This window comes from Hyla sarda, chromosome 12, assembly GCF_029499605.1.
Source record: "Hyla sarda isolate aHylSar1 chromosome 12, aHylSar1.hap1, whole genome shotgun sequence".
NCBI classification, from domain to species: domain Eukaryota; kingdom Metazoa; phylum Chordata; class Amphibia; order Anura; family Hylidae; genus Hyla; species Hyla sarda.
This window is the reverse complement of record NC_079200.1, coordinates 56,954,945-56,982,246: the sequence shown is the minus strand read 5'-3', so window position 1 is coordinate 56,982,246 and position 27,302 is coordinate 56,954,945. Positions and strand designations below refer to the sequence as shown.

The 27,302-nt window shown below is 44.9% G+C and overlaps 1 protein-coding gene and 1 long non-coding RNA gene across 4 annotated transcripts in view; one reads left to right on the top strand and one right to left on the bottom strand.

Annotated features, from left to right (window-relative positions):
- Positions 1 to 8,345, bottom strand: part of LOC130296235 (cadherin-like protein 26) — a 173,329-nt gene extending 164,984 nt beyond the window's left edge. The window contains exon 1 of the mRNA XM_056547570.1: positions 8,251 to 8,345. Coding sequence (XP_056403545.1) covers positions 8,251 to 8,280 — 30 coding nt within the window. The 5' untranslated portion in view covers positions 8,281 to 8,345. The remainder of the gene's footprint in view (positions 1 to 8,250) is intronic.
- LOC130296236 (uncharacterized) overlaps positions 5,787 to 27,302 on the top strand; it is a 122,912-nt gene continuing 101,396 nt past the window's right edge. For 2 of the 3 annotated variants that reach the window (XR_008849165.1, XR_008849163.1), the window contains exons 1-2: positions 6,925 to 7,047; positions 24,623 to 24,794. This is a non-coding gene — a long non-coding RNA (uncharacterized LOC130296236). Of the gene's footprint in view, positions 6,497 to 6,924; positions 7,048 to 24,622; positions 24,795 to 27,302 lie in introns of those variants that run through there. The other variant, XR_008849164.1, reaches the window with a different exon arrangement.

The window sequence follows — 27,302 nt, the reverse complement described above, 5'->3', positions numbered from 1 at the left end:
GTGACACCCAGGGGGCAGATGAGGGAACAGAAATAACTGATACACAGGGGAAAAATTAGAGGACAATAATGGCATATGGGGCAGATGAGAGAACAGTAATGACTTTGAGGCTATGTTCACACCTTGGAATTTCCGTGTGGAATTCTGCTTGGAATTCTGCACGGAAATTCTGCTGCAGCAGAGTCCTGTTGAATTAAGTGGGATTCTGCTGCGCTGTGCACACAATGGAATTTCTGTGCCAGATGTTTCCGGCATGGAAATTCTGAATTCCCTGTCTTCAGAAAGAATGAACGTGTTCATTCTTTTTGCAGACTCCGCATGGAATGTATAGCCGCCTATGAGACGGCGCAATCCCGTGCGATCCTAGTGCTGACATTCCGTAGTGTGAACATAGCTGAGGTGACACACAGGGGGAGATAAAAGGACATTAATATCTGGCACACAGGGGCGGAGATGTGGGGACAGTACTGTCTGTGATACGCAGGGGAGGAGATGTCTCATAGATAAATGGATGGGAAAAAAATAGGTCCTGGATGAGCGCTGTTGTCAATAAAACCTCTCACAGTTGCAACGAGCATAGGATGAGCACTGATTTTAGTATCCCACAAAACAACTCTTAGGCTAGTTTTCCGCCCGGAGATTCCGAGTGCGGCCAACGCCGGCTGAATCAGTCGGCGTTAGGAACGCGCGGACACTGCAGTCTCCAATAGACTGCAATGTGTACCGCGCGGATTTCCGCCTGAAGAAAGAGCACCGCCTTTCTTCAGGCGAAAATTTCCAAGCGGATTGTCCGTTTACAAATTCCGCTTCACAAATTCCGAAGTGTGAATTTGTGAACGGAAAATCACTCACTACACTATACATTTTAGAAAGCAGAATTTCCGCCTGCAATTTCAAAGCAAAATTGCAGGCGGAAATTCCGTAGTCTGAACCTAGCCTTAGGTCACCACAACTGCAATGAGCATAGGTTTATTCGGTATGTAAAACAATGGACAATTCATTTCAGCACCCTCTCGCGCCTTCCGCAGGTCCAAAAAACAAATCATTCCTGGTGTCCTGCTCTTAGCAAAACATGTGCTATGCCGAGAGCAGGACACCAGAAATAAACAGTTTTTGGACCTGAGGAAGGCTGGAGAGAGATCACCGAAACGCGTTGTGCATTATTTTACATACCGAATAAACCTATGCTCATTGCAGTTGTGGTGACCTAAGAGTCATTTTGTGGTTTACTGAAATCATCGCTCATCCACGGCCCATTTATACTAAATCTATGCTTTCCATAGAGTTGTGCCTATCACATAGCACAACTTGACAAGGTAAGTCCAGCACAATAGGTGTGGTGAAGGGTTCATTGGTTCCTGACATACTACACCAGGGAGCCCCCTCTGTGTTTTTTTGCCTTTCTTTTCCTTTGTCATGACGTCACATAGCGTCCTGTTGCATGATGTCACGTGACAGGCAGCATCCTGGCTACTAACCTTTTTTTTTTCTTCTCGCTCCTAGATGCATAACAAATTTTCTTCCTACCTAAGGATGTCCTAGATAAGTATGATAGTGTATGGTCCTCCTGGATGAAGTCCCCACACATGGCCAGTTGCCTGTTCCTCAATTCTATGCCTTCCTGTGTCAAGTCCTTTTCTTTTATGCACCTGTCCTTTATGGCCTTGTATCACCATATGGATCTTTGTGTTCCCCATGGTTTTCCCATAACAGCCTTTGGTATTTCACGACATTGTAATACCGTATTTTCCGCCCTATAGGACGCACCGGCGTATAAGACGCACCCAATTTATAAGTGCAAAATCTAAAAAAATAAAGATTTTGAACCCAACAGTGGTCTTCAACCTGCGTACCTCCAGATGTTGCAAAACTACAACTCCCAGCATGCCCGGACAGCCGTTGGCTGTCCGAGCATGCTGGGAGTTGTAGTTTTGCAACATCTGGAGGTCCGCAGATTGAAGACCACTGCATAGGAGATAATACTCACGTGTCCCTGCCGCTCCGGACCCGTCACCCCTGCCCTGGATGTTGCTTCATCGCTGTCGCCGTGTCCCCGTCGCTCCGGAACGTGTCTGCTGCCGGCCGGGTATCCTCGCTCTCCGTCGCCGCCATCACATCGTTACGCACGCCGACGCACGTATGCGATGACGTGATGACGAGGAAGGAGAGCGCCGGCCATACAGGGGATCCCTGAACAGAGAAGACACCAAGGAGCCAGGTAAGGTCCCTCCCGGTGTCCTGAAAGCACTAACCCAGCTATTTCACCGCGGCGGTCCTGAACAGCCGGGTTAGGCTGGGTTCACACTACATTTTCTCCCATACGGGAGCGCATACGGCAGGGGGGAGCTAAAACCTCACGCTCCCGTATGTCACCGTATGCGCTCCCGTATGTCATTCATTTCAATGAGCCGGCCGGAGTGAAACGTTCGGTCCGGTCGGCTAATTTTTGCGCCGTATGCGCTTTTACAACCGGACCTAAAACTGTAAAAGCGCATATGGCGCAAAAATGAGCCGACCGGACCGAACGTTTCACTCCGGCCGGCTCATTGAAATGAATGACATACGGGAGCGCATACGGTGGCATACGGGAGCGCGAGGTTTTAGCTCCCCCCTGCCGTATGCGCTCCCGTATGGGAGAAAACGTAGTGTGAACCCACCCTTAGAGTCACTTTCCCTTCAGACGCGGTGGTCAGCTTTGATCGCCGCATCTGAAGGGTTAATACAGGGCATCACCGCGATCGGTGATGTCCTCTATTAGCCGCGGGTCCCGGCCGTTGATGGCCGCAGGGACCGCCGCGATAGGGGTGTATTCGCCGTATAAGACGCACCGACTTTTTCCCCCCAAAGAAAAAGTGCGCCTTATACGGCGAAAAATACGATAATCTGCCTATAGCAACCTAGAAGATTCTCTCATTCTTTGAATGCTTGCTTTGTTTTTTTGTTTTTTCTTTTCTATTTGTTTTGTATTAAACTTTATTTTTATAAATTTTAAACAAAAGTGGAAATATAAAGGAAATAAAATCCAAGAAATATTAATGACAACTATCCTTTTTATTTCCAAGCTAATGTAGGGATTTTTATTTATATTAGTAATTTCCATTTTATTATTTGCTGTGTCCTGAGTTTTGCTTTTGGGCTACATTTGCTACTGTTCCTAAATAGTATATTTCTGTCAAGTTTTCATAAACATTTTATTGACCAGAAACAGCTTTAACCCGCTGTAACACAATCTGCATCTATGAGAGCTAAGACAGGTTTTTAAAGGGGTACTCTGGTGGAAAACTATTTTTTTTCAAATCAACTGGTGCTAGAAAGTTTAACAGATTTGTAAATTACTTCTATTAAAAATATTAATCCTTCCAGTACTTGTCAGCTGCTGTATGTTCCAGAGGAAGTTGTATAGTTATTTCCAGTCTGACCACAGTGCTCTCTATAGAGGTTGTCCATGTCTGGAATTATCCAGAGTAGGAGCAAATCCCCATAGCAAACCTCTCCTGCTCCAGACAGTTCCTGACACGGACAGGGGTGTCAGCAGAACTGCACAACTTCCTGTGGAGCACACAGCAGCTGATAAGTACTGGAAGGGTAATGATTTTTAATAGAAGTAATTTACAAATCTGTTTAACTTTCTGGCATCAGCTGATTTGAAAAAAAAATTTGCATCAGAGTACCCCTACCAGTTTTTAGCCTTTACATGTAGACACCCATTCACTGACAGCAAGCAGAGATGGGAATGAAGTGCAATAAAGTATGCTAGAAAATTGTAGATATTCTCATATAGAATGGGTACTCCGCTGCCCTTTCGTTCGGAACATTTTGTTCTGAACGCTTGTAGCGGGCGGTGGGGGTCGTGGTGACATCACAAAGGATATAGGATAAGATGCCTGATCGTGCCGCAATCTCTGTGTTGGCGGCCAGCCGTTGGCTGTCCGGGCATGCTGGGAGTTGTAGTTTTGCAACAGCTGGTGATCCACAGTTTGGGAACCACTGATCTATATGCTATTGGGCCCTATGAGCCCCTTCAGGAGCCATGTATGACAGCTACCTCTGCTGCTGGGCGTGGTATTAAAGGGGTACTTCGCCCCTAGACATCTTATTCCCTATCCAAAGGATATAGGATAAGATGTCTGATCTTTGGGGTCCCGCAGCTGCGACCCCCGCAATCTCTGTGCCAGCGGTGGGGGTCGTGATGTCACGACCACGCCCCTCAATGCAAGTCGATAGGAGGGGGCATGGTCGTGACGTCATGAGGGGCGTGGTAGTGACATCATGACCCTCACCGCCGGCACAGAGATTGCGGGGGTCCCAGCTGCAGGACCCCCATGATCAGACGTCTTATCCTACAGTATATCCTTCGAATAGGGAATAAGATGTCTAGGGGCGAAGTACCCCTTTAATACCACGCCCAGCAGCAGAGGTAGCTGTCATACATGGCTCCTGAGGGGGCTCATAGGGCCCAATAGCATATAGATCAGTGGTTCCCAAACTGTGGATCACCAGCTGTTGCAAAACTACAACTCCCAGCATGCCCGGACAGCCAACGGCTGTCCGGGCATGCTGGGAGTTGTAGTTTTGCAACAGCTGGAGGGCCACAGTTTGCAGGCCACTGGCATACACGAATGGCACTAGAATTATAAATGCACATGGTAGGTGGGGGCCCAATTGTTGATCTATTAGTGGGACTCGGACCTTAGTCTCTTGCAGATGACAAACTGAGCTCTGCTACACCTGTCTGTAGTGCGGGTGATTGGTTAGAGCTTATTTTACATAGGTGAATGATTCATTCTAGTAGAATAACACAAGGATTAGGGTTGTATGCTCTTGTCTGGCGGAGGACACTTAAGTGGAGCAATTCTAATATAACCTTTGGATTTACAGGCTCTGCTATTCATCTCCATTCACAACACAACTGACCCCATCCCCCAAATCCAGGGTGCAGAACATCAAAGCCATAATCCTGACATTTCATGCAATATATTAATGCATCCAATGTACTTTAAATGTTAGTTCGGTCATTTGTGAACATAGTGATGTAGTAGAGCTGAGTTTGTGGTTTGGTGCATAGAAAAAAAGTGACAAATTCAGCTCGACTACAATTATATAGAGTTCTTAAAATATGCAACATATTCCATTTATGATACTGGTTAGAGATGAGCGAACTTACAGTAAATGCGATTCGTCACAAACTTCTCGGCTCGGCAGTTGATGACTTTTCCTGCATAAATTAGTTCAGCTTTCAGGTGCTCCCGTGGGCTGGAAAAGGTGGATACAGTCCTAGGAGACTCTTTCCTAGGAATGTATCCACCTTTTCCAGCCCACCGGAGAACCTGAAGGCTGAACTAATTTACGCAGGATAAGTTATCAACTGCCGAGCCGAGAAGTTTGTGACGAATAGAATTTACTGTAAGTTCGCTCATCTCTAATACTGGTGTCTTAATTTTGTAGAGGGGCCTTTGAGTACCTTTTGGCACCAGGGCCTGAGTGCAATTGCTAATTTTAACCCCCTCCCCACCACACCTAGGGCAGCTCAGCCATGTGAGATCGCATTCTTACGGTTTGTGGTTTTACATAGGGCTGTAGGTAAATCTACGGGAGATTTATCAAAACTTGTCCAGAGGAAAACTTGCTGAGTTGCCCATAGCAACCAATCAGATGGCTTCTTTCATTTTGCAGAGGCCTTGTTAAAAATGAAAGAAGCGATCTGATTGGTTGCTATGGGCAACTGGGCAACTTTTCCTCTGCACAGGTTTTGATAAATCTCCCCCCAAGAGTTTGTGGTGAGGAACTGTGTGGAAAAGCCTTGTGGGGTGTAGGTTAGTTGGGGTGTTGCTGTTCTAGATACTGAAAGGGCACTGTTAACCCTTGTCACTCGTGACGCCAGGGTGGGGGTTAAACTCTAATGTTGCTGGGCCTATCGCCACCCTTCCCAAAAGCGATAGGTGCATGCGTAATAATTAGATTGTCCACAACCACTGTTGAACTTAAAACTTGCAGGAACTTTTACTGAAGAATTTCTGAAGCAGGCAATATCAATAACAGTCCAGATAACAAAGTCCATTTATAACTGGGCAGCGATTGACAGTTGGTTGGGATCAGATAAGCTTAATGTAGCTTCTCGTAGACTCTGTAGCATAGATCCGCTGGATTTAGGGGAGCGTTTAGGTCCAGTGATCTTGCAGAGATAACGGGGAATTGTAAAGTCTAATAGTCTCTAGCATAGGCTGCGGCCGCAAGGCTTTGGGCCTAGTTCTTGTCTTTGGAAGTTGCGGAGGTCCTACCTCATCCAGAGTCAGCAACCCAAGAGAGCGATCAAGATGGCGCAGCTCCCTTATATGGGCAGGGGCTGGCTGTTTTGGATTGGTCCATAACAACTGTCACTCACCGTTACATTGTATTGTGGGTGAACACGTGACATGAGAACCACCAAAGGTCCTTCAGCAAACCATAGAGTTCTGAACTAAGTCACATAACCCGCAGGTCCTGCGACGCGAACAAGGTAGGAATCTTTAATAGCCATATTTATTTACATACATATTAACTAACTATGGGGTGACGAGGGACTAGCTAAGGTAGAGGACCCCCAATGTTCCTAGGGACTCTGTCTTTGGTGACCTCACCACAAGGTAACGTATGAAATACGGTACCGGGACACCACAAGTTTTCATTGCAAAATTCAGCTTATGTTCTTTATATAAACATCTGTATGAATAACTGAGTTTGTCATCAGGATATTGCATTCGTGTTTTGCAGTAACCCGAGTTACCGCTTTGTACAAACAATGGGGGAGATTTATCAAAACCTGTCCAGAGGAAAAGTTGCCCAGTTGCCCATAGCAACCAATCAGATCGCTTCTTTCATTTTCAACAAGGCCTCTGCAAAATGAAAGTAATGATCTGATTGGTTGCTATGGGCAACTGGGCAGCTTTTCCTTTGCACAGGCTTTGATAAATCTCCCCCAATGTGTGGAAAAAAGAAATCTAGCTCTGCTACATCTGTATGTATATCTATGGATAGTACAGCAGAGTTTGTCACTTGGTGCAGAGTATGGTGAGAACACATACATAGGTTACTTATGCTTTATATAGGGTGGTTGGGGAACCTACAGACATTGCCATCCCATAGAGCTGCACATTTATATATTTAGTGCAGCCATTGGATTGACATCTCATGATTCCGTATTTGTCTTATAATTTGTGTACCATAAATAAAACTATCAAGATACCCCTGTACAGACAATGCAGCCCCTTAAAAAACGAAATCACCTCTGCTACATCTGTAAAAAAAAGAACCCTTAAACACAGAACAAATGAGTTTGTCACTTGGTACAGTTTAGGATATTGCATTTTCTGGGTTTACATAGGGCTGCAGGTAGATTTTTAGACACAATGGGGGATATTTATCAAAGTTGTCTATGTCCCGCATCAATATAGACCAAACTGCGGAGGGTTAGGACGGTCTATTCTGCGCCTAATTTATCAAAAGTCTCTTGATAAATTCTGCGCATAGACTTCAGGATCTATGCTTTAGACTGTATTTAAACCTGCTCCAACATGGTCTGACATTTCGGCGTACTTTCAGACGATGCGACTTGTCGCAGAAAAGTCGCTTTTGATAAATTCAGCACCGATGCATTTTCCAATGCATTTCCGTCTAAAATAGACTAGAATGCATCATGTTCTAAAAATCCTCTAAAGCAAAAGTCGCAGAAAAGTCGCACATATTTAGACTGCGACTTTCTGTGCGACAAATTTAGATGGGAAAAAAAACAGTCTAAATCCTTTGATAAATATCCCCCAATGCTAGGTTATGAGGGGGGGATCAGCTCTGCTACATCTCTAAATGCCAGAATGATACAATTTATACATCAATGGTTATGATGATTGTCTATGTCGGGTGCGACCATACAGATGCCATAATTCCTATGATAGCACATGGCCTCCAATCTAGTCGCTATGTCTCTCCAACAATGTTTCCCAACCAGGGTGCCTCCAGCTGTTGCAAAACTACAACTCCCAGCCTTCGGCTGTCCGGGCATGCTGGGAGTTGTAGTTTTGCAACAGCTGGAGGCCCCCTGGTTGGGAAACACTGCTCTACAACTCTCAGCTGATATAAAACTACAACCCTTAGCGTGCCCTCCTGAGAGTTGTAGTGCACCAGCTGGAGAGGTATAAACAGTGACTAAAAAAAACAACAATAATCCGATCATATTTAGCATTATTATGACATTTTGGATTAGATTATTTCCCTTACCACAAGAACTTTCCCAGCAATCGCCTCCATGATCAAGTGGAAATCCAGCCAAGTCAAGGGAAGAGACCAACACCACAGTCAGGTTCTTCTGCAACCTTACACCTCCACAGACATTCTTTTCGTTTGTGTGTGACTCTCTGTATCCATCTCAGAAGGACTCACCCACCCCCACCAAAATGAGAAAAGTAGCCGGTTATGCAAATTTTGGAAGTGTCCTGGAGGTAGTAAATTATTATGTAGCATGGAGGGGGGGGGGGGGGGGGGGGGGAGGCTGCAGGACTGATGCATATGCTGTATGACATGAGTGACTTAAGGGTAAGTTCACACATGGCGAAACTGCTGAAGATTTTAAATGCAGATATTTGCACGAAAATTTCACGGTGAGATAAAAAAAATCTCATCCACCTGCTGCAAAGGTATTCAGCGCAGAAACAGATTTAGGGTGCGTTCCCACAGGGCGTATACGCAGCGTATTTGACGCTGCGCAAATTTTACGGCAGCAGCGGGAAATACGCTGCGTATCCCTTGCTCGCTATACACACAGGGCTTTCCGGCGGCAGCCCTATGTGTGTAGTGAGTTTTGGAGGCGGGGCCGTGTGCCGGCGTGTCTGTGACGCGCGCCTCCGCCTCCAAAACTCACTACACACATAGGGCTGCCGCCGGAAAGCCCTGTGTGTATAGTGAGCAAGGGATACGCAGCGTATTTCCCACTGCTGTCGTAAAATTTGCGCAGCGTCAAATACGCTGCGTATACGCCCTGTGGGAACGCACCCTTAGGGTGCATGCACAAAACATTTTTGCGATACAGTTTCCGTTTACGGTTTCAAGTAAAAAAACGTATGGAACTGTATAGACTGTATAGACTGTGTTGACTTAACATTGTAAACCGTATGTCAAACGCATCATCTGGTTTAGTCCATTTTGAGTCTTATACGGTTTTGTCCGTTTTTTTACCTGTACCCAAAACCATAGTCTACCATGTTTTTTGGTCCGGGTGAAAAACTGTATTAAACCGTATACGTTTTTTTTTTTGTTTTTTTTAACATGGGAGTCAATGGGAACCGTACAGAACTGTATGTGCGTACGGTTACATCCGGTTTTCCCCATACGTTTTTTGACTTTGCACAGTTTTTTTCTTGGAATTTCAATCAAACAAGTGAAACTTTATTCAAATTGGAGTGAAAATTCAAAAACGTATACGTTTTTTTTCTTAAAAAAATGGATGCAACCGGACATAATTTTTCAAACTGTATACAGTGTTCAACCGTATATGGGTTAAAATTTCTACACACGTTTTGATACAGTTTAGTCAGGTTTTGAGGAATTTGTTTTTCATCAAAAACCTGATACGGCAACTGTATTGCAAAAACGTGGTGTGCATGCACCCTTAGGCTATGTCCAAACGTGGGAATGTCCGAGCGCAATTCCGCATGAATTTTCAGCACGGGCATTCTGCAACAGCAGAATCCTATTGATTTCAGAGTTTCCGCGGCAACATCTGACGCGGAACTCCAGATTCCGTCATTCTGTAAAAAATTGAACATGTGCAATGTTTTTGTGGATTGCGCAAGGAAATGCATTGCCGTCTATAAGACAGTGCATATCTGAGCAGTCCTAGGACCGGTCGGATATGCACTGTCTATGCGCTGTCTATGGAATGTCTGCACATACGTTTCTAAGCGGACTTTCCACCTTGTGAACATAGCCTAATAGCAAAGCTTGCACATAGTTTTTGGAGTTTATTTTGAGGTGTAAAACATTCTCAAAAACATTTATTTTACATTTAGTTTACTTTTTACTGTTTAATTGCATTGAATTCAATGGGAAAACACCTGACAGTTGACATGTAGTTTAATTTAATGTTTGTAATTAAAGAAACCATAAAAATAACTATTGCTATGGACAGTTTTACAACCGAATAATGTTCATATTTTTTTCCTTTGCTGATTTGTTTAATCTGTTTTTTGTACATAACAAAAACCTGATTCATATTAAATGCCCTAAGAGATGGCAAAAAACACTCACAAAAGCTCCATAAAACAGAAACAGGCATTAAAATGTTCCAAAAAAAACATAAAAATTTGAGGTTAATTTTGCTTGTAAAACAAGTGTATTTATGAGCTGCAAAACACACTGGCCCTGATTTACTAACAGCATCCTGACTCTTTTTGTCGGGTTGTGCGCCTAAATTCTGTCGCATGGACCATGCGACAGAATGTGCAACAGAAGAAACCCGACAGAATCTGAAACACTCAGAGTGAAAAAAAAAACCTACAAAATGGGCGTGGTTTTCGGGAAAAGGGGCGTTTCCCTACATTTCATCCAAAATCACTCGTCTTTTCTGAAAACCACTCTAAAAATCGTGAATTCTCTGGGAAGAAAACCGGACACTTTAAAGCATGTATCAAGTTTCCGAAAGCAGAGTAAATTAGTAAGTACTATGGGAAAAAAAGGTCGGAGCAGCAAAAAGCACAACAAAACCTACACTCCTCTCTTAGTAAATCAGGGCCACTGTGTGAATATGGTCTTAAAGCGCAGTATGTCAATTAGTGATGTAAATAGGAAGAAAAGAAGAGTGCTACTCACCAGCTTCGGATGCGATGGGTTTAGTTTAGAATAAAAGTGCGGTATACAAAATATTAAAAACAAGAGAGCACAGATGCAGGGTGACAGCTGTATTGTACACTAGGCGTACCAGGAAGTATGCCTAACGTACAAAACAGCAGTCACTCCACTGGAACTACCGGCATCCACGCTCTCCTGCGTTTAATGTATTGTACTGCATATTGAACTTATATTAAAGACAAAACCCATCGCATCTGAACCTGGTGAGTGCCACTCTTCTTTTCTTCCTATTCATTGGACATTATTATTGTGTTGTGTGTCTTTCTGGGAGTTGAGCACCTCAATGTTTGCTCAGATTGTTTACAGCACAGGAGGATTCAATGGAAGCCCTGCCATAAGAGGTTGCTATTAACCACTTAAATGGGCACTGTCATGAAATCAAAAAATTTATATGTTGTAGTACTTAAGTACTACAACATATCTCTAATATAGTTTAATAAAAAAAAGTGATTTTAAACCAGTTTAAAATCACTTTAAAATTCGGCCACTAGGGGTCGCCCTCCTAGAGGCCGAATGCATTCGGCAGTGACGTCACTACAGAATTTCGTCTCATTTGAGCCTGGCAAATGAGTCGAAATTCAGTCACTGCGGTGCTCGCTCCCGCCTGTCAATCAAACAGGCGAGAGCGAGCACAGTGAAATCCAGGGCTGCGCATTGGCTCCCTGGACTCACACACTGGCCGCCTCCCTGCTGCATATTCTCCCTGCAGCAGGGAGGCACGTGGCTCTTACCTCTCCTTACAGCCGTGGCTCCAGTGGGGATACGCCGCCTCCTCACTGCTCCTCGCAGCTGTGTCCTGTCATTACCGGGGGGAGCGCGTTATGCGGAGAGGGGGGCGCCATGTACAGGAGGGTCCATCACACACTGAGCAACAAGCGTGTGCCCGGCTTCCTGTCATGCTCCTACACTCTGGTAACTCTCTCTATGGTTCTGGAGGACTTTCAATCCTCCAGAAACATAGAGACAGTTTCCAGAGTGTACGGGCATGACAGGAAGCCGGGCACACGCTTGTTGCTTGCTATGGACCCCCGCTCATGGTCCGACACAGGTGAGGGCGGGGGAGGGGCGATATTGGTCGGGGGCTGGGTGTCTTCCAACACAGGGTGCCTCCAGCTGTTTCACCATTACAACTCCCAGCATGCCCTGACAGCAAATAGATGTCAGGGCATGCTGGGAGTTGTAGTGGTGAAACAGCTGGAGGCACCCTGTCAGGAGAACTAAGGGCGGAAGTCAGCCCCCAGCAGGCATCAGTGAAGTGGTGCCTGCTGGGGAAGTCTGCCTGGTAGTGAGCACACTACCAGGCAGACAAAATACCATTTTTAAGATAATAAATAAAAAAAATTAAAGGCAGGGAAGGGGTTAGGGATAGATGGGGAATAGGCAGGGACAGAAAAAAAAAAAGAGGATGGTGGGAGCTACCCTTTAAGGACCAGGTCCATTTTGGCCTTAAAGGGGGTATCCAGGAAAAAACTTGTTTTTATATATCAACTGGCTCCAGAAAGTTAAACAGATTTGAAATTACTTCTATTGAAAAATCTTAATCCTTTCAGTACTTATGAGCTGCTGAAATTGAGTTGCTCTTTTCTGTCTAAGTGCTCTCTGATGACACGTGTCACGGGAACCGCCCAGTTTAGAGGCAAATCCCCATAGTAAACCTCTTCTACTCTGTGCAGTTCCCGAGACAAGCAGAGATGTCAGCAGAGAGCACTGTTGCCAGACAGAAAACAACAACTCAACTTTAGCAGCTGATAATTATTGAAAGAATTACGATTTTTTAATAGAAGTAATTTACAAATCTGTTGAACTTTCTGGAGCCAAAAAAAAGTTTTTTCCTAGAATACCCCTTTATTCCCTACAGGACCCATGACGTAACGTTAGGTCCCGACACCCTGGGTCTTAAGGACTAAGGACGTACAGTTACGTCATGGGCAGTTCTGGTCCCCGCCGTGCGCCGGGTGGGGATCGGACTGGGATGCCTGCTGAAATCATTCAGCAGGCATCCCGTGCAAATGCCCAGGGGGGTCATCAGACCCCCCCATGTCGGCAATCGCGGCAAATCGCAAGTGAATTCACACTTGCGATTTGCGCGATTCCGGGTCATTACGGGTCTATAGTGACCCGGAATGTAAGGGGGATCGCGGGGATCTAAGACACCCAGGATCCCCCTGAAGCGATAGGAGTGAGGTGGCAGGGGTGCCACCCCTCCTATCCCTGCTATTGGTGGTCTAGACGCAACCACCAATAGTAGATCAGGGGCGGGGGGTTAACTTTCGTTTTCCCCGTCCTGCCCACCCACAATAGGTGGGGCAGGACGGGGAAACGACGGGGACCGGCGTCGAAGATCCACTTACTGATCCGGGCGGGCGATGGAGGCTGCGGGCGACTCAGATCGGCGGGCGGCGATGACGTGCGGCTGGATCCGACGGAAGCTGGTGAGTTGCCTAGCAACATCTGCAGGGTACAGTTTGAGACCATTATACAGTGGTCTCTAACTGTAGCCCTCCAGATGTTGCAAAACTACAACTCTCAGCAGGCCCAGACAGCTGTTTGGGCATGCTGGAATATGTCGTTTTGCAACAGCTGGAGGGCTACAGTTTTAGACCACTATATAGTGGTCCCTAAACTGTAGCCCTCCAGATCTTGCAAAACTACAACTCCTAGCATGCCCAAACAACTGTTTGCTGTCTGGGCATGCTGGGAATTGTAGTTTTGCAACAGCTGGAGGACCACAGTTTGGAGATCACTTTGCAGTGTTCTCTAAAACTGTAGCCCTCCAGATGTTGCAAAACTGCAAATCCCAGCATGTCCAAACAGCAATCAGCTGTCTTGGCATGCTGGGAGTTGTAGTTGCGTACCTCCAGCTATTGCAAAGCTACATCTCCCAGCATGCCCTTCGGCGATCAGTACATGCTGGGAGTTGTAGTTTTGCAACAGCTGGAGGCAGACTGGTTGGAAAATACTGAGTTAGGTAACAGAACCTAACTGAAGGTTTTCCAACCAGTGTGTCTCCAGCTGTTGCAAAAGTACAACTCCCAGCATGCACGGTCTGTCAGTACATGCTGGGAGTTGTAGTTTTGAAACAGCTGGAGGTTTGCTCCCCCCCCCCCCCCCCCATGTGAACGTACAGGGTACATTCACACAGGCAGTTTTACAGTAAGTTTCCTGCTTCAAGTTTCCTCCAAATTTTTCACCGCAGCTCAAACTCCTAACAGGAAACTCACGGTAACACGCCAGTGCGAATGTACCCTAAAAACACTACACTAACACATAACAAAGAGTAAAACACTACATATACACCCCTTACACTGTCCCCCCCCCCCCCCCAATAAAAATGAAAACCGTATTGTATGGCAGTGTTTCCAAAACGGAGCCTCCAGCTGTTGCAAAACAACAACTCCCAGCATTTCCGGACAGCCACTGACTGTCCAGGCATGCTGGGAATTTAGCAACAGCTGGAGGCACCCTGTTTGGGAATCACTGGTGTAGAATACCCCTATGTCCACCCTATGCGATTCCTAATTTAGTCCTCAAATGCACATGGAGCTCTCTCACTTCGGAGCCCTGTCGTATTTTAAGGAAACAGTTTAGGGCCACATATGGGGTATTTCCGTACTCGGGAGAAATTGCACTACAAATTTTGGGGGGCTTTTTCTCCTTTTACCCCTTATGAAAAGGGGTGTTGCCCTATACTTTTTATTTTCACAAGCATTAAAAGGAAAAAAAGACCCCCAAAATTTGTAACGCAATTTCTCCTGAGTACAGAAATACCCTATATGTAGGCGTAAAATGCTCTGCGGGCGCACAACAAGGCTCAGGAGTGAGAGTGCACCATGTACATTTGAGGCCTAAATTGGTGATTTGCACAGGGGTGGCCGATTTTACAGCGGTTCTGACATAAACGCAAAAAAATAAATACCCACATGTGATCCCATTTTGGAAACTTCACCCCTCATGTAATGTAATAAGGGGTACAGTGAGCATTTACGCCCCACAGGTGTCTGACAGATTTTTGGAACAGTGGTCTGTGAAAATGAAAACATTTATTTTTCATTTGCACAGCCCACTGTTCCAAAGATCTGTTAAACGTCAGTGGGGTGTAAATACTCACTGCACCCCTTATTAAATTCTGTGAGGGGTGTAGTTTCCAAAATGGGGTCACATGTGGGGGGGTCCACTGTTTTGGCACCACGGGGGGCTTTGTAAACGCACATGGCCCCTGACTTCCATTCCAAACTATTTTTTTCCCAAAAGCTCCATTGCGCTCCTTCTCTTTTGAGCATTGTAGTTCGCCCGTAGTGCACTTCAGGTCAACTTATGGGGTATTTCCATACTCAGAAGAGATGGGGTTACAAATTTTTGGGGGTCCTTTCTGCTATTAACCCTTGCAAAAATTTGAAATTTGGGGGGAAACACACATTTTAGTGAAAACAAAAAAAAATGTTTTACATATGCAAAAGTCTTGAAACACCTGTGGGGTATTAAGGCTCACTTAATTCCCTGTTACGTTCCTCAAGGGGTCTAGTTTCCAAAATTTTATGGCATGTGGTGTTTTTTTTTTTTTTTTGCTGTTCTGGCACCATAGAGGCTTCCTAAATGCAACATGCCCCCCAAAAACCATTTCAGAAAAACGTACTCTCCAAAATCCCCTTGTCGCTCCTTCGCTTCTGAGCCCCCTAGTGCAGCCGCCGAACAATTTACATAGACATATGAGGTATGTGCTTACTTGAGAGAAATTGGGCTACAAACATAAGTATAAATTTTCTCCTTTTATCCCTTGTAAAAATAAAAAAATTGGGTCTACAAGAACATGCGAGTGTAAAAAATGAAGATTGTGAATTTTCTCCTTCACTTTGCTGCTATTCCTGTGAAACACCTAAAGGGTTAAAACGCTGACTGAATGTCATTTTGAATACTTTGGGGGGTGCAGTTTTTATAATTGGGTCATTTGCGGGGAATTTCTAAGATGAAGACCCTTCAAATCCACTTCAAACCTCAACTGGTCCCTTAAAAATAGTGAGTTTGAAAATTTTGTGAAAAATTTGAAAATTGCTGCTGAACTGTGAAGCCCTCTGATGTCTTCCAAAAGTAAAAACACGTCAATTTTATGATGCAAACATAAAGTAGACATATTGTGTATGTGAATCAAAAAAATTTTTTATTTGGAATATCCATTTTCCTTACAAGCAGAGAGCTTCAAAGTTAGAAAAATGCTAAATTTTCAAATTTTTCATCAAGAAAAGGATGCAAGTTACCACAAAATTTTACCACTATGTTAAAGTAGAATATGTCCCGAAAAAACATTCTCGGAATCAGAATGATAACTAAAAGCATTCCAGAGTTATTAATGTTTAAAGTGACAGTGGTCAGATGTGCAAAAAACGCTCTGGTCCTAAGGTGTAAAATGGCCTGGTCCTTAAGGGGTTAAGGACCAGGCCAATTTTATTTTTGCATTTTTTATTTTTTCTCCTCGCCTTGTGAAAATCATAGCTCCTTTATATTTCCATCCACAGACCCTTATGAGGGCTTGTTTTTTGTTTCACCAATTGTACTTTGTAATGACATTACTTATTGTACCATAAAATGTACGGCGCAACCAAACAAATATTATTTATGTGGGAAAATTGAAAAGAAAAGCGCAGTTTAGCAAATTTGGAAAATTTTTGTTTTCACGTTGTTCCATTTACAGTAAAAATGACGTTTTGTTTATTCTGTGGGTCAATGTGAAAAATGATACCCATGTTATATGCCTTTCTATAATTGAACCACTTAAAAAAAATCTCAAACTATTTCAACAAAATTAGTATGTTTGAAATTGCCCCATTTTGACTACCTATAACTTTCTCATTTTTCCGTATATGGGGCAGTATGAGGGCTAATTTTTTGCCTGCTACCACTTTTGCTTAGGTTTTACATATTATAATTTTTTTATTAATATTTTTTGGAATAAAATATGACACAAAAGCTGCAGTTTTGGACTTTTAAATTTTTTTACATTTACGCCGTTCACTGTACTGGATAATTAACAATATATTTTGATAGTTCAGATTAATGCACGCGGCGATGCCAAATATGTTTATTAAAAAAAAATTACGCTTTTTTGGGGGTAAAATGGGAAAAACGGATGATTCACATTTTTATTGGGGGAGGTCATTTTTCACATTTATTTATTTTTTACACTTTAAAGGGGTACTCCGGTGCTTGGACATCTTATCCCCTATCCAAAGGATAGGGGATAAGATGCCTGATCGCGGGAGTCCTGCTGCTGGGGGCCCCCGTGATCTTGCACACAGCACCCCGTTTGTAATCAGTCCCCGAAGCGTGTTCACTCCGGATCTCATTACCGGCGAGCACAGGGCCGTGACGTCATGCCTCCACCCCCGTCTGACATCACGCTCCGCCCCTCAATGCAAGCCTACGGGAGGGGGCGTGATAGCTGTCACGCCCCCTCCCATAGACTTGCATTGAGGGGAGGAGCGTGAGGTCACACAGGGGCAGAGACATGACGTCACACGCCGCCGGCCCCGTGATCTACAGTAATCAGACCCGGAGCGAACACGCTTCGGGGACTGATTACAAACGGGGTGCCGCGTGCAAGATCACAGGGGTCCCCAGCGGCGGGACTCCTACGATCAGGCATCTTATCCCCTATGCTTTGGATAGGGGATAAGATGTCTAAGCACCGGAGTAACCCTTTAATGGTTCAGTGCTATGCATAGGGCATAGAACTGATCAGTGTTATCAGCTATCTTCTGTTCTGGTCTGCTCGATCTCAGACGGCCGGAGGCAGTTGAGGGGACCTCCGGATGCCATGCTGGATGATCGGATCCCCACAGCAGCATTGTGGATGATCCGATCATCCATTCAAAGTACTGCACTGCCGCAGATGCCGTGATCTGTATTGATCACGGCATCTGAGGGGTTAATGGCGGACATCCACCAGATCGCGGATGTCCACCATTACCAGCGAGTCCCTGGCTGCTGATAGTAGGCAGGACCTGCCGGGCATGACGCGAGCACTGGACCCGATGCTCACGGTCATGGCAGAGTGTAAATGTACGTCATGGTGCATTAAGTACCACGGCACCATGACGTACATTTACGTCAACTGACATTAAGGGGTTAACCCTTAGTACCATGGACTTAAGATATACTGCCGCTGGGCCGAATGCTATTTCTCTAAGGGTTACATAGTATATCAATTTGTGTTGATCACTGATTCATTGCAGATTTTTCTCATGTAATTCAATCAAAACCTAGTGGTGCAGATACATCTATTAAAAGCAATGTTGATGTACTCCTGTAAAGAATCATAACACAATCTGCACAGAAGAGATTTCTGGATGCGTATAGTTTGTGGAGCTCAAATACTAAAGAATGCCTATCTTCAAACCATATTTTCTAAAATAACTCAGAGTATATTCCCTAACTACTCCTGTGGTTAACTTGGGGAATAAAGCCTTGTGGGGGGTGTAGGGTAGTTGGGGTGTTGCTGTTCAGTATTATACAGGGCGCTGTTAAACCTTGTCACTCGTGATGCCAGGGTGTCGGGTTAAAACTCTGTAGTGATGCTGGGCCTATCGCCACCCTTCCCAAGAGTGATAGGTGAGTGTGAAATAAATAGATTGTCCACAGCAGTGCTGAACTTAAAACTTGCGGAATCTTTACTGAAGATTTTCTGTATTTGCAAAAACGGTAACAGTCCAGATAACAGAGTCTATTTAAACAGCATAGCAGTGATTGACAGATGCTTAGGACCGGAAAATTTTCTTTAGCTTTAGAAGTTTGTATTTGCATAGATCCGCCGGATTTAGGGGTTTGATTAGGTCCGGAGATCTTGCGGAGATAGCGTGGAATTGTATGAATTATCTGTCTCTAGCGCAGGCTTTGGACGCAAGGCTTAGGCCTAGTAATTGTCTTGTAAGCTGCGGAGGTCCTACCTCGTCCAGAATCAGCAACCCAAGAGAGCGATCAAGATGGCGCAGCTCCCTTATATGGGCAGGGGCTGGCCGTTTTGGATTGGTCCAATCAGCTGTCACTCACCGTTACAATGGATTGTGGGTGATCACATGTCCACAACCACCAAAGGTCCTTTAGCAAAAACCATAGAGTTCTGCAACCCGGTCACATGACCCACAGGTCCTGCGACGCAAACAAGGTAAGAACATTAAATATACATCTTTGCATTTATGTTTACATTAATTTATAACTAACTGAGGGGTGACGAGGGGTTAACTAAGGAAGAGGACCCCCACTGTTCCTAGGGACTCTGACTTTGGGGACCTCACCACAAGGTAACGTATGTAATACGGTACCGGGACTCCTAACACCCCTCCTGCTCTTAAATTTTTTTTTTTTAACTTTAAAAATCTCTGTATCATACCTTTCCCCTTTCTCACATTGTGTGAGCTCCCAGCATGAGAAAGTGTTCTGCAGCAGCCGCAACACTAAAGCCAGTGAGAGCTGTACCTCGCCATGCCCCGCACGCACTTCCTGCCAGGCCGAGAGGAGACCAACTAACTATTTGATTTGCGGCAGGGAACAGAACAGAGCCACCTAGTGGCAGTTTTTTTAATCACATTTAAAACATATAAAGGTTGAGAATTTTAACAGCAAGTAAATAGCAAAGTGTCTTATAATTACATAAGGAACAATATATTAAAAGGTTAGTTTGGTGACCGGTACTTTTTAATATAAAACCCTCAGTTTCAGTACACATAGAAAGATCAGTACTTGTATTTCCCATACTTGCAATACCCCATAAGAAGCCGTCAGTGGGCAAAACCCAAGGTTGGGCATAAAGTATATAGAGCTATGCTTGACATTTAATGTATTCCTTTATCACTTACTTGTTTAATCCTATCCATGGATCTGCTCCATGTTGTTGATGTTATATTAACAGATGACAATATGGGCACAGTGGAGAAGATCAGTGTGGACCAGTGTGCACAACAATCATGCTGCAGTGATCATATGGGTAAACTCTTATTCGCTTAAAGGGGTTTTCCCACCAACAACACTAACCACCTATTTAGTGCAAGGATGTTGACTCTGTTGACCCTTCGATCATGAACATGGGAGTCCTAAGGAAGGAGCAGCAGTTGGGCTGGTGCACTCTTTTCTTTGAGGCTGACAGCCTACAGCACTTTGCTATACTGTAAAATGGAATGGCAGTGCATTTTTTTTAAATTTAGATTTTTATTAGAGTTTTACAATAGTAACAGAAAAACAGTATATATTCCTTTTAGTTGTCTCCCCCGGATGCCCCCCCCCCCCCCCCCCTCATAGATATATGAGGCGATGGGAGGAGGCTCTCGACACTACTATCACTCTTCCTCAGTGGCAGTTGATCTAGGAGTGGGCTTCCAAGGTTTCTATCTTGCTAGAATGAGTTAAATAGAGGGACCTGCCGAAGTAGGAGGACAGTGGAGTAAGTCTTGTAATACAAGTAAGTGAAACCATCAGGGCCTGGAGAGCGTCCCGCAGGGAGAGACTTAAGAACTTCAGAGAGCTCTTCAAGAGTGATTGGAGCGTTCAATACCTTTCTGTCAGCCACCGAGAGAGTCGGGAGGCTACATCTAGTATGAAATCAGTCAAGCCTGGCAGAATGCTCTCCAGGGTCCGAGGGGAGTTGAGAGGGGAGGGATTAGAGCTTAGAATAGTAGTCAAAGAAGAGTTTAGAGATAGAGTCAGGATGGTGCTGAAGGGTATTGGAAGAGTCTTTCCGAGCAGAGGGGGCCTGAGCAGCAGCATGATCCCGAAGGCGCCATACCAGCATAGTATGAGCCTTATTGCCCTTCTCGTAGCATAAAGCAGTTGGCACTCCACCTTGTAGAAGGCCTAGTCGCTTAATTGGGAATGAGCCACAACCAGACGCCTCAGCCCCAAGAGGGAAGGTGAGGACAGGAGGAGAATTTCTAAGTGTGATATCAGTGCCCTAAGTTCATGGGAGTGAGCCTAAGGCAATGCAGTGGCCAAGGAAACCTCCTTGTGGGCTTCGCACAGGACTGCTGGTAAGGACACAGAGCCCTCATTTTCAGCAAAGTAGGTATTTATGCTCGCCTGAATCGAGTCCCAGGAAGAGAAAGTTTTGAGCAAACAGTCAGACGCCAATGACAGCGGCTCGTGGAGGAGGTAAAGGGGGAGAAGGTTACCAAGACAGGGCTATGATCGGACCAAGAGATAGGTTCAAGAGAAGCAGAAGAGAACATGCGGACCATAGAAATGTTACCAAAAAAAAATAGTAAATTTGAGTGTGGAGTTTGTGGGGGTGAGAATAAAAGGTAAAAGAGCAATCTGAGGAGTGGTTGATCCGCCAGTCGAAAAAGTGTCAAGAGGCGCAACTGGGACGGAGAAGGCGACGTGCCCACCATCAAGAGTCGATCAACAGAAGAGAAAAAAATCACCCCCCCAAAAGCCAAGCAGAGGGGGAGAAGTTACACAGGCGAGACAAGACCTGCCGCAAAAAAAAGGATCTGCGAGGTATTAGGAGCATAGACATTGCAAAGGAGGAGTTGTTTACCCCCCCAGAGTCCCAGAAACAATAACAAACCTACATAGTGAGTCAGCATAGGAAGAAGAGACTTGGATAGGACAGGACCTAGAAATTAAGATAGCCACCCCGCTACTTTCCTATCTGCAGAAGCCAAGTAAACCTTAGGGTAGAGGTCATGTAGGAAGTGAAAGGAGCCCGTCCTGTCAAAGTGTGTCACCTGTAGATAAACAACATCAGCCTTCAGAGCTACCAATTCGCTCTGCAGAAAATGCCGCTCAGTCGGAGAATTTAGGCCCTTTATGTTCAAGGAGACAACCTTGGCCATGAGAGGGCAGGTAGGTGTAAAGGAGCAAATGAGACAGGGTACTCACTCAGGCCCAGAGCCGCCATCAGGGGGGTACAGCCGGTACCCCAGTAAGGGGCCCAGGCACCCAGGGAGGCCCGGGGCCCTCAGGCTGCTACATGCTGGGACCGATGCTGGCACGGTCCCTGCACGTGCATAACCGAACCGTTCACCTGCGGGCCCCATCGCATCCCCTGCGACTGAGCCAGCAGGTGAAGGGGGAGGGAGCGCCCACGGATTCGGTACACCTGTCCCGATTCCCTGAGCAACCACAGCCAACACTGAGTGCGCCAGTATTGAGTGTGCACTCAGTTGTGGCGGTTGACGTGACAGGAAGGAGCCACCGGCTCCGTCCTGTCACTCCAGCCCGGGCTTCCTGTGCGGCAGCAGCTCTGCAGAGGCTGTCCGCACAGGAAGCTGAGAGAGAAGTGGAGCTGCAGGAGCAGCGGGGGAACGAGGCAGAGGTGAGAGGTGTTTTTTGTTTTTCCATGGAACTGTGTGAAGGGGCCATGTCAGGAGGCATTATTATGTGAAGGGGCCATGTCAGGGGGTATTATTATGTGAAGGGGCCATGTCAGGGGGCATTATTATGTGAGGGGCCATGTCAGGGGGCATTATTATGTGAGGGGCCATGTCAGGGGGCATTATTATGTGAGGGGCCATGTCAGGGGGCATTATTATGTGAAGGGGCCATGTCAGGGGTATTATTATGTGAAGGGGCCATGTCAGGGGGCATTATTATGTGAAGGGGCCATGTCATGGGATATTATTATGCGAGGGGCCATGTCAGGGGGCTTTATTATGTGAAGGGGCCATGTCAGGGGGCATTATTATGTGTGACGCCATGCCAGGGGGCATTTTTATGTGAGGGGCCATGTCAGGGGCATTATTATGTGTGAGGCCATGACAGGGGGCATTATTATGAGAGGGCCATGTCAGGGGGCATGATTATGTGTGGGGCCATGTCAGGGGGCATTATAATGTGTGGGGCCATGTCAGGGGGCATTATAATGTGTGGGGGGAATGTAAGGGGGCATTATAATGTATGAGGACAGTGTTGGGGCCTAATACTATACAGGGGCACAGAAGAGACTACTATATGGGGCTGTGTAATACATATAGGGGGTTTGTATAGAGTTGAGGATTTTGCTGTAGCGAGGAGCCTAAAATGTTTGTCTGGCAGATTCTGTGAAGACGAATTGTGATCAGGAGAAATCTTCATGATGACCCAGGACAGATGGAGAATAAAGAGAAAAGTGAACGACTCCGATCAGAGACGCCCCTGTGAGTATGTAACTATAATGACTTATATGGTCTGCAGCCCCTGTGTACAGCTCAAATCTACCTCTATATAGGGGTTATTGATCTTTTGTATAGTGTTTTTTATTCAATAACAATATAGCAGTGTTAGTCAGTGGTAATGCTAGTGATCTTGGTGTGGCGGAATTATATGTCCCTTGTATTGTGGTGTTATTAGTGATATTGGTCTGTGTATAGTGGCTTTTATTTCCTTACATTATGGTGGTATTATTTAGTCACTGCAGAATTAATATGGAGTGGCGATATAATTTTATGTTTCTAAGCCCGATACTGAGATAAAATCCAGCTTGTGCCACAGTGAGGGAAGGGGGGGGGCAGACTACAAACTGTGTAAGGGGCCCCAAAATTTCTGATGGCAGCCCTGCTCAGGCCGACACAGAGAACTCGAAGTGGCAGGGAAAAAGAAGAAGGCCCAGGGAGCCCCAGCGACAGCCATCCGGACCTATAAGAATAAGTAACGGATAAAAGAAACCATCAAGGAGAGGAGCTATCAGGACAATAGACAAGGCAGTGCTTATTTACGACCGCTGTGAGTTAGCTCTCCAATGTTGTCATTGTTGGAGGTCTTATCGGTCAGACCCTGACTAACTAGACACTCTCAGGTAATCTGCCGATGAGGTGAGGATGATGTTGGTCGGATGTCTCCTTTAAGTGCCCTACAAAAGAGAAATCTGAAACAAAATCTGTAGATTTGCAGCTTTGTATTTTTATGCTGCTTTCTGTCGATTTGTCAGATGTTTTTCACATTGCACAACAGACCGAGTTTTTTTTTTTTTTGTTAAACCCAGGTAGAAACCAGTGTTCATACTTTCTTGTGCTAAGCTGAAATGGCACCAAATTAACATGTGTTCTACAGTCTTGGCTTATTTCTAGTAATAAGCTATATAGAAAGGTATTCAAATTAGGTATGGCCTTAATCGTAGCGGCCTGTAGAATAAAGTTTACATGTAAATGTGTTTTAGCTCCCCAAGACCTCTGCAATTTGATATAATGCCTGCAAAAACATCCTGAATAAAAGGAGGCCCCAAAATCCACTAGGGGATCCTTTATGTCTAAGGCCTATGGTCAAGTAGCGCACAAGGTCCACATGTGATATATTTCTAAAAACCGCAGAATTTGGGGAGTTATTAATAAGTTGCATTTATTTGTCTACCACATCTGTGCTAAAGAAACAAAAAGATTAAATTTTAATGTTTGAAAAAAAAAAATTTTCTGCCTTTACTTTGCTTTAATTTCTGTGAAACACAAGGGTTAATATGTTTCCTAAATATCATTTTGACTACTTTAAGGGGAGCAATTACTGAACTGAACCGGTCCCTAAAAAAAAAAAAATTTGAAATTTTCTTGAAAATTTTGAAAATTGCTGTTAAACGCTGGAAAATTCTGAACTGTTCAATAATAAGTTTCCCTCCCTCACATTTCTACAGCACTGGAGAGAGACTGAGCCAGATCACCACATATATGTGATGGTGCCCTTTACAAAATGATGCCAACATTGAAACACAAATGAGTTGCATTCCATTCAAAAGACCAGTGTTTTCTAACCAATGTGCCTCCAGCTGTTACTAAATTATCTCTCTCCCACCCAGCAGTTGCTCCACCCATTGAAGCAGACAGCATTCCTGTCATTACCTGACTAGTGATGTCACGTCTCGATGCACTGCAACCTGGGAAAAGCCGAGACCTGAGCAATTTTGTATGGTGTTAAAAATAAATATTTGGGCGAATATCACAGAAGAATTGTGAGACCAACGTCACACACAGGTACAGACACTATATTATGAACTACACTAACTGTACAGCCCCTGAAGCTTAGTCTAATAAAAAAAATTCCTGGAATACCCCTTTAAAGGTAAAAAATCTTAAAGTAATTACGACATAAAGGTTTAAAAGGTTTAAAAGATGGGCCTCAGCATAACTCCGAACTTGCTCCAATGGCAGAATACTTGTTAAAATTTCACAGCAACTTCATATCTCAAGACTTGCCTGCTGATAAACCAATCAGGATATGGATTTGCCAGAAGTCTCATGCAACTCTCTGGGACTTCTGGCAAATCCCTATTCTGATTGCTTTTGTCCTGGGCATGTCTCGGGCTATGAAGTTGCTGGGATATTTAAACGGATATCCTGCTGCCGGCCCAACATCTGAGTTATGATTTAAGGACAAAAAAAGGCCCGTCCTGAAGAGGATAAAAAAAAATCTTTTGTCTTGATTTAACCCTTGAAGGACTCAGGGTGGTAATGTACGCCTGTTTAAAGGGCACGCTAATAGCAAACTTCGTAATTCGGGCTGATGTCTAACATTAACCCTTTAGATACTGTGATCAAAGTTAACTATGGCGTCTAAATGCAAAACAAAAGTGCAAAAATGAAAAATCCCTATGGGGGGTTAAAATTATCTTCTACTTAATGTAAACAGCTTCCATAGGGCTCCTTGATTGTATCTTAAATTCTCCCATACCTACAGTGAAATCTTTCTTATGAGAAGCATTGCCGCTGATACATTGTAACGCATGATCATGGAATAGGTGTGAAGTTCATTATGCCCCTGTTCTGTTTGATAACCAGGCTATTGCACCGAGTTTGTCTATATCACTTGTTTCCCAGAATTCCTGGGCTAGGTGTGAGGATGATCTTATCACCCTTGCACCCTCCTTGGGCGTTCTGGCCTTGAGTTCTGCACGGAGCAGGTCCAGACACATCTTAGCAATGGTCATCAAACAGGTTTTGTTGTTATAACCTTGAACAATTAGTGACCAATAAGGGGACAAGGTGAGGCATCCAAAATATGAGGACTTTATCACCAAGACCGGACACCTGGAGAGCAGAGATGAGCGAACTTACAGTAAATTCGATTCGTCACGAACTTCTCAGCTCGGCGGTTGCTGACTTTTCCTGCATAAATTAGTTCAGCTTTCCAGTGCTCCGGTGGGCTGGAAAAGGTGGATACATTCCTAGGAAAGAGTCTCCTAGGACTGTATCCACCTTTTCCAGCCCATGGGAGCACCTGAAAGCGGAACTAATTTATGCAGGAAAAGTCATCAACTGCCGAGCCGAGAAGTTTGTGACAAATCAAATTTACTGTAAGTTCGCTCATCTCTACTGGAGAGTGCACAGAACTTGGCGGTCACATACAATGAGGCAGAGCATGTAAAGGGATAGCAGAGTATTACTGAAGGGTTACAGTCTAATCATTTTACATTTAGTCTATACATTATGTCTATATAGGATTAATAGAGAAGAGTTTTCTATAATTTCACAGAACCATCTGTTGCTTAAAAAAAGCTGGGTGACAACAAATATTCTGCTATTCCAGAACTAGCATTCAGTTTTCATAGAGTTCTCAACAGGAAATCTGCCCATTTTTGCAGCATTATTGCAGTAGTGATGCATCACAATATGAATAAAAAAAAAGTATTGCAGCTCAGTTCCATTACAGTGAATATAGCCAAGGATAGGGGATAAGATGTATGATCACGGGGGTCCCGCCGCTGGGGATCTCAGCTGCGGCACCCCAGACATCCGGTGCATGGAGCGAACTTTGCTCCGTGCCGGATGACTGGCGATGTGGGGTGGAGGCTCGTGACATCATGGCTACGCCCTGCTCATGACGTCATGGCCATGCCCCCTCAATGCAAGTGATGGTCGTCATGCCCCCTCCCATAGACTTGCCTTGAGGAGGCGCAGCCGTGACATCACGAGCTGGGTGTGGCCGTGACGTCTTGAGCCTCCAGCGCTGAACCTGACGCTCTAAATGAATGCCGGGTGCAGCAGGGAGATCGCGGGGGTCCACAACAGCAGGACCCCCCGATCAGACATCTTACCCCCTATTCTTTGGGTAGGGGATAAGATATCTAGGGGTGGAGTACCCCTTTAAGGGAATGGAGGTGAGCTGCAACATCAGTCTATGGATAGATGTGGTCCAAGGTGAGTGGTCGGCACTACCAAAAAACAGGTGCACGAGGGAAATGTATAAACTTAATAAAGTAGGAGTCCCGGCACTCAAATGAATCTTTCTTTTCTTCTTATTTATTGAATATTTGCAATATCACATAGAGTGAGACGCAGTACGCATTACGGCATGAAAGCCATTCTCAACTGCACAAAGCAAAAGCATCACATGACTATTATATAACACATGGAGGCTAATTACAATTCATTAGTAACCATGACTACAAGCATAAACAAAACAAGAGAAAAAGGAGGATGCTATTACAGAGATACAAAAAGCAAAAAGCCCAAATACATTGGTCTCTAGAAATAAAATCAAAA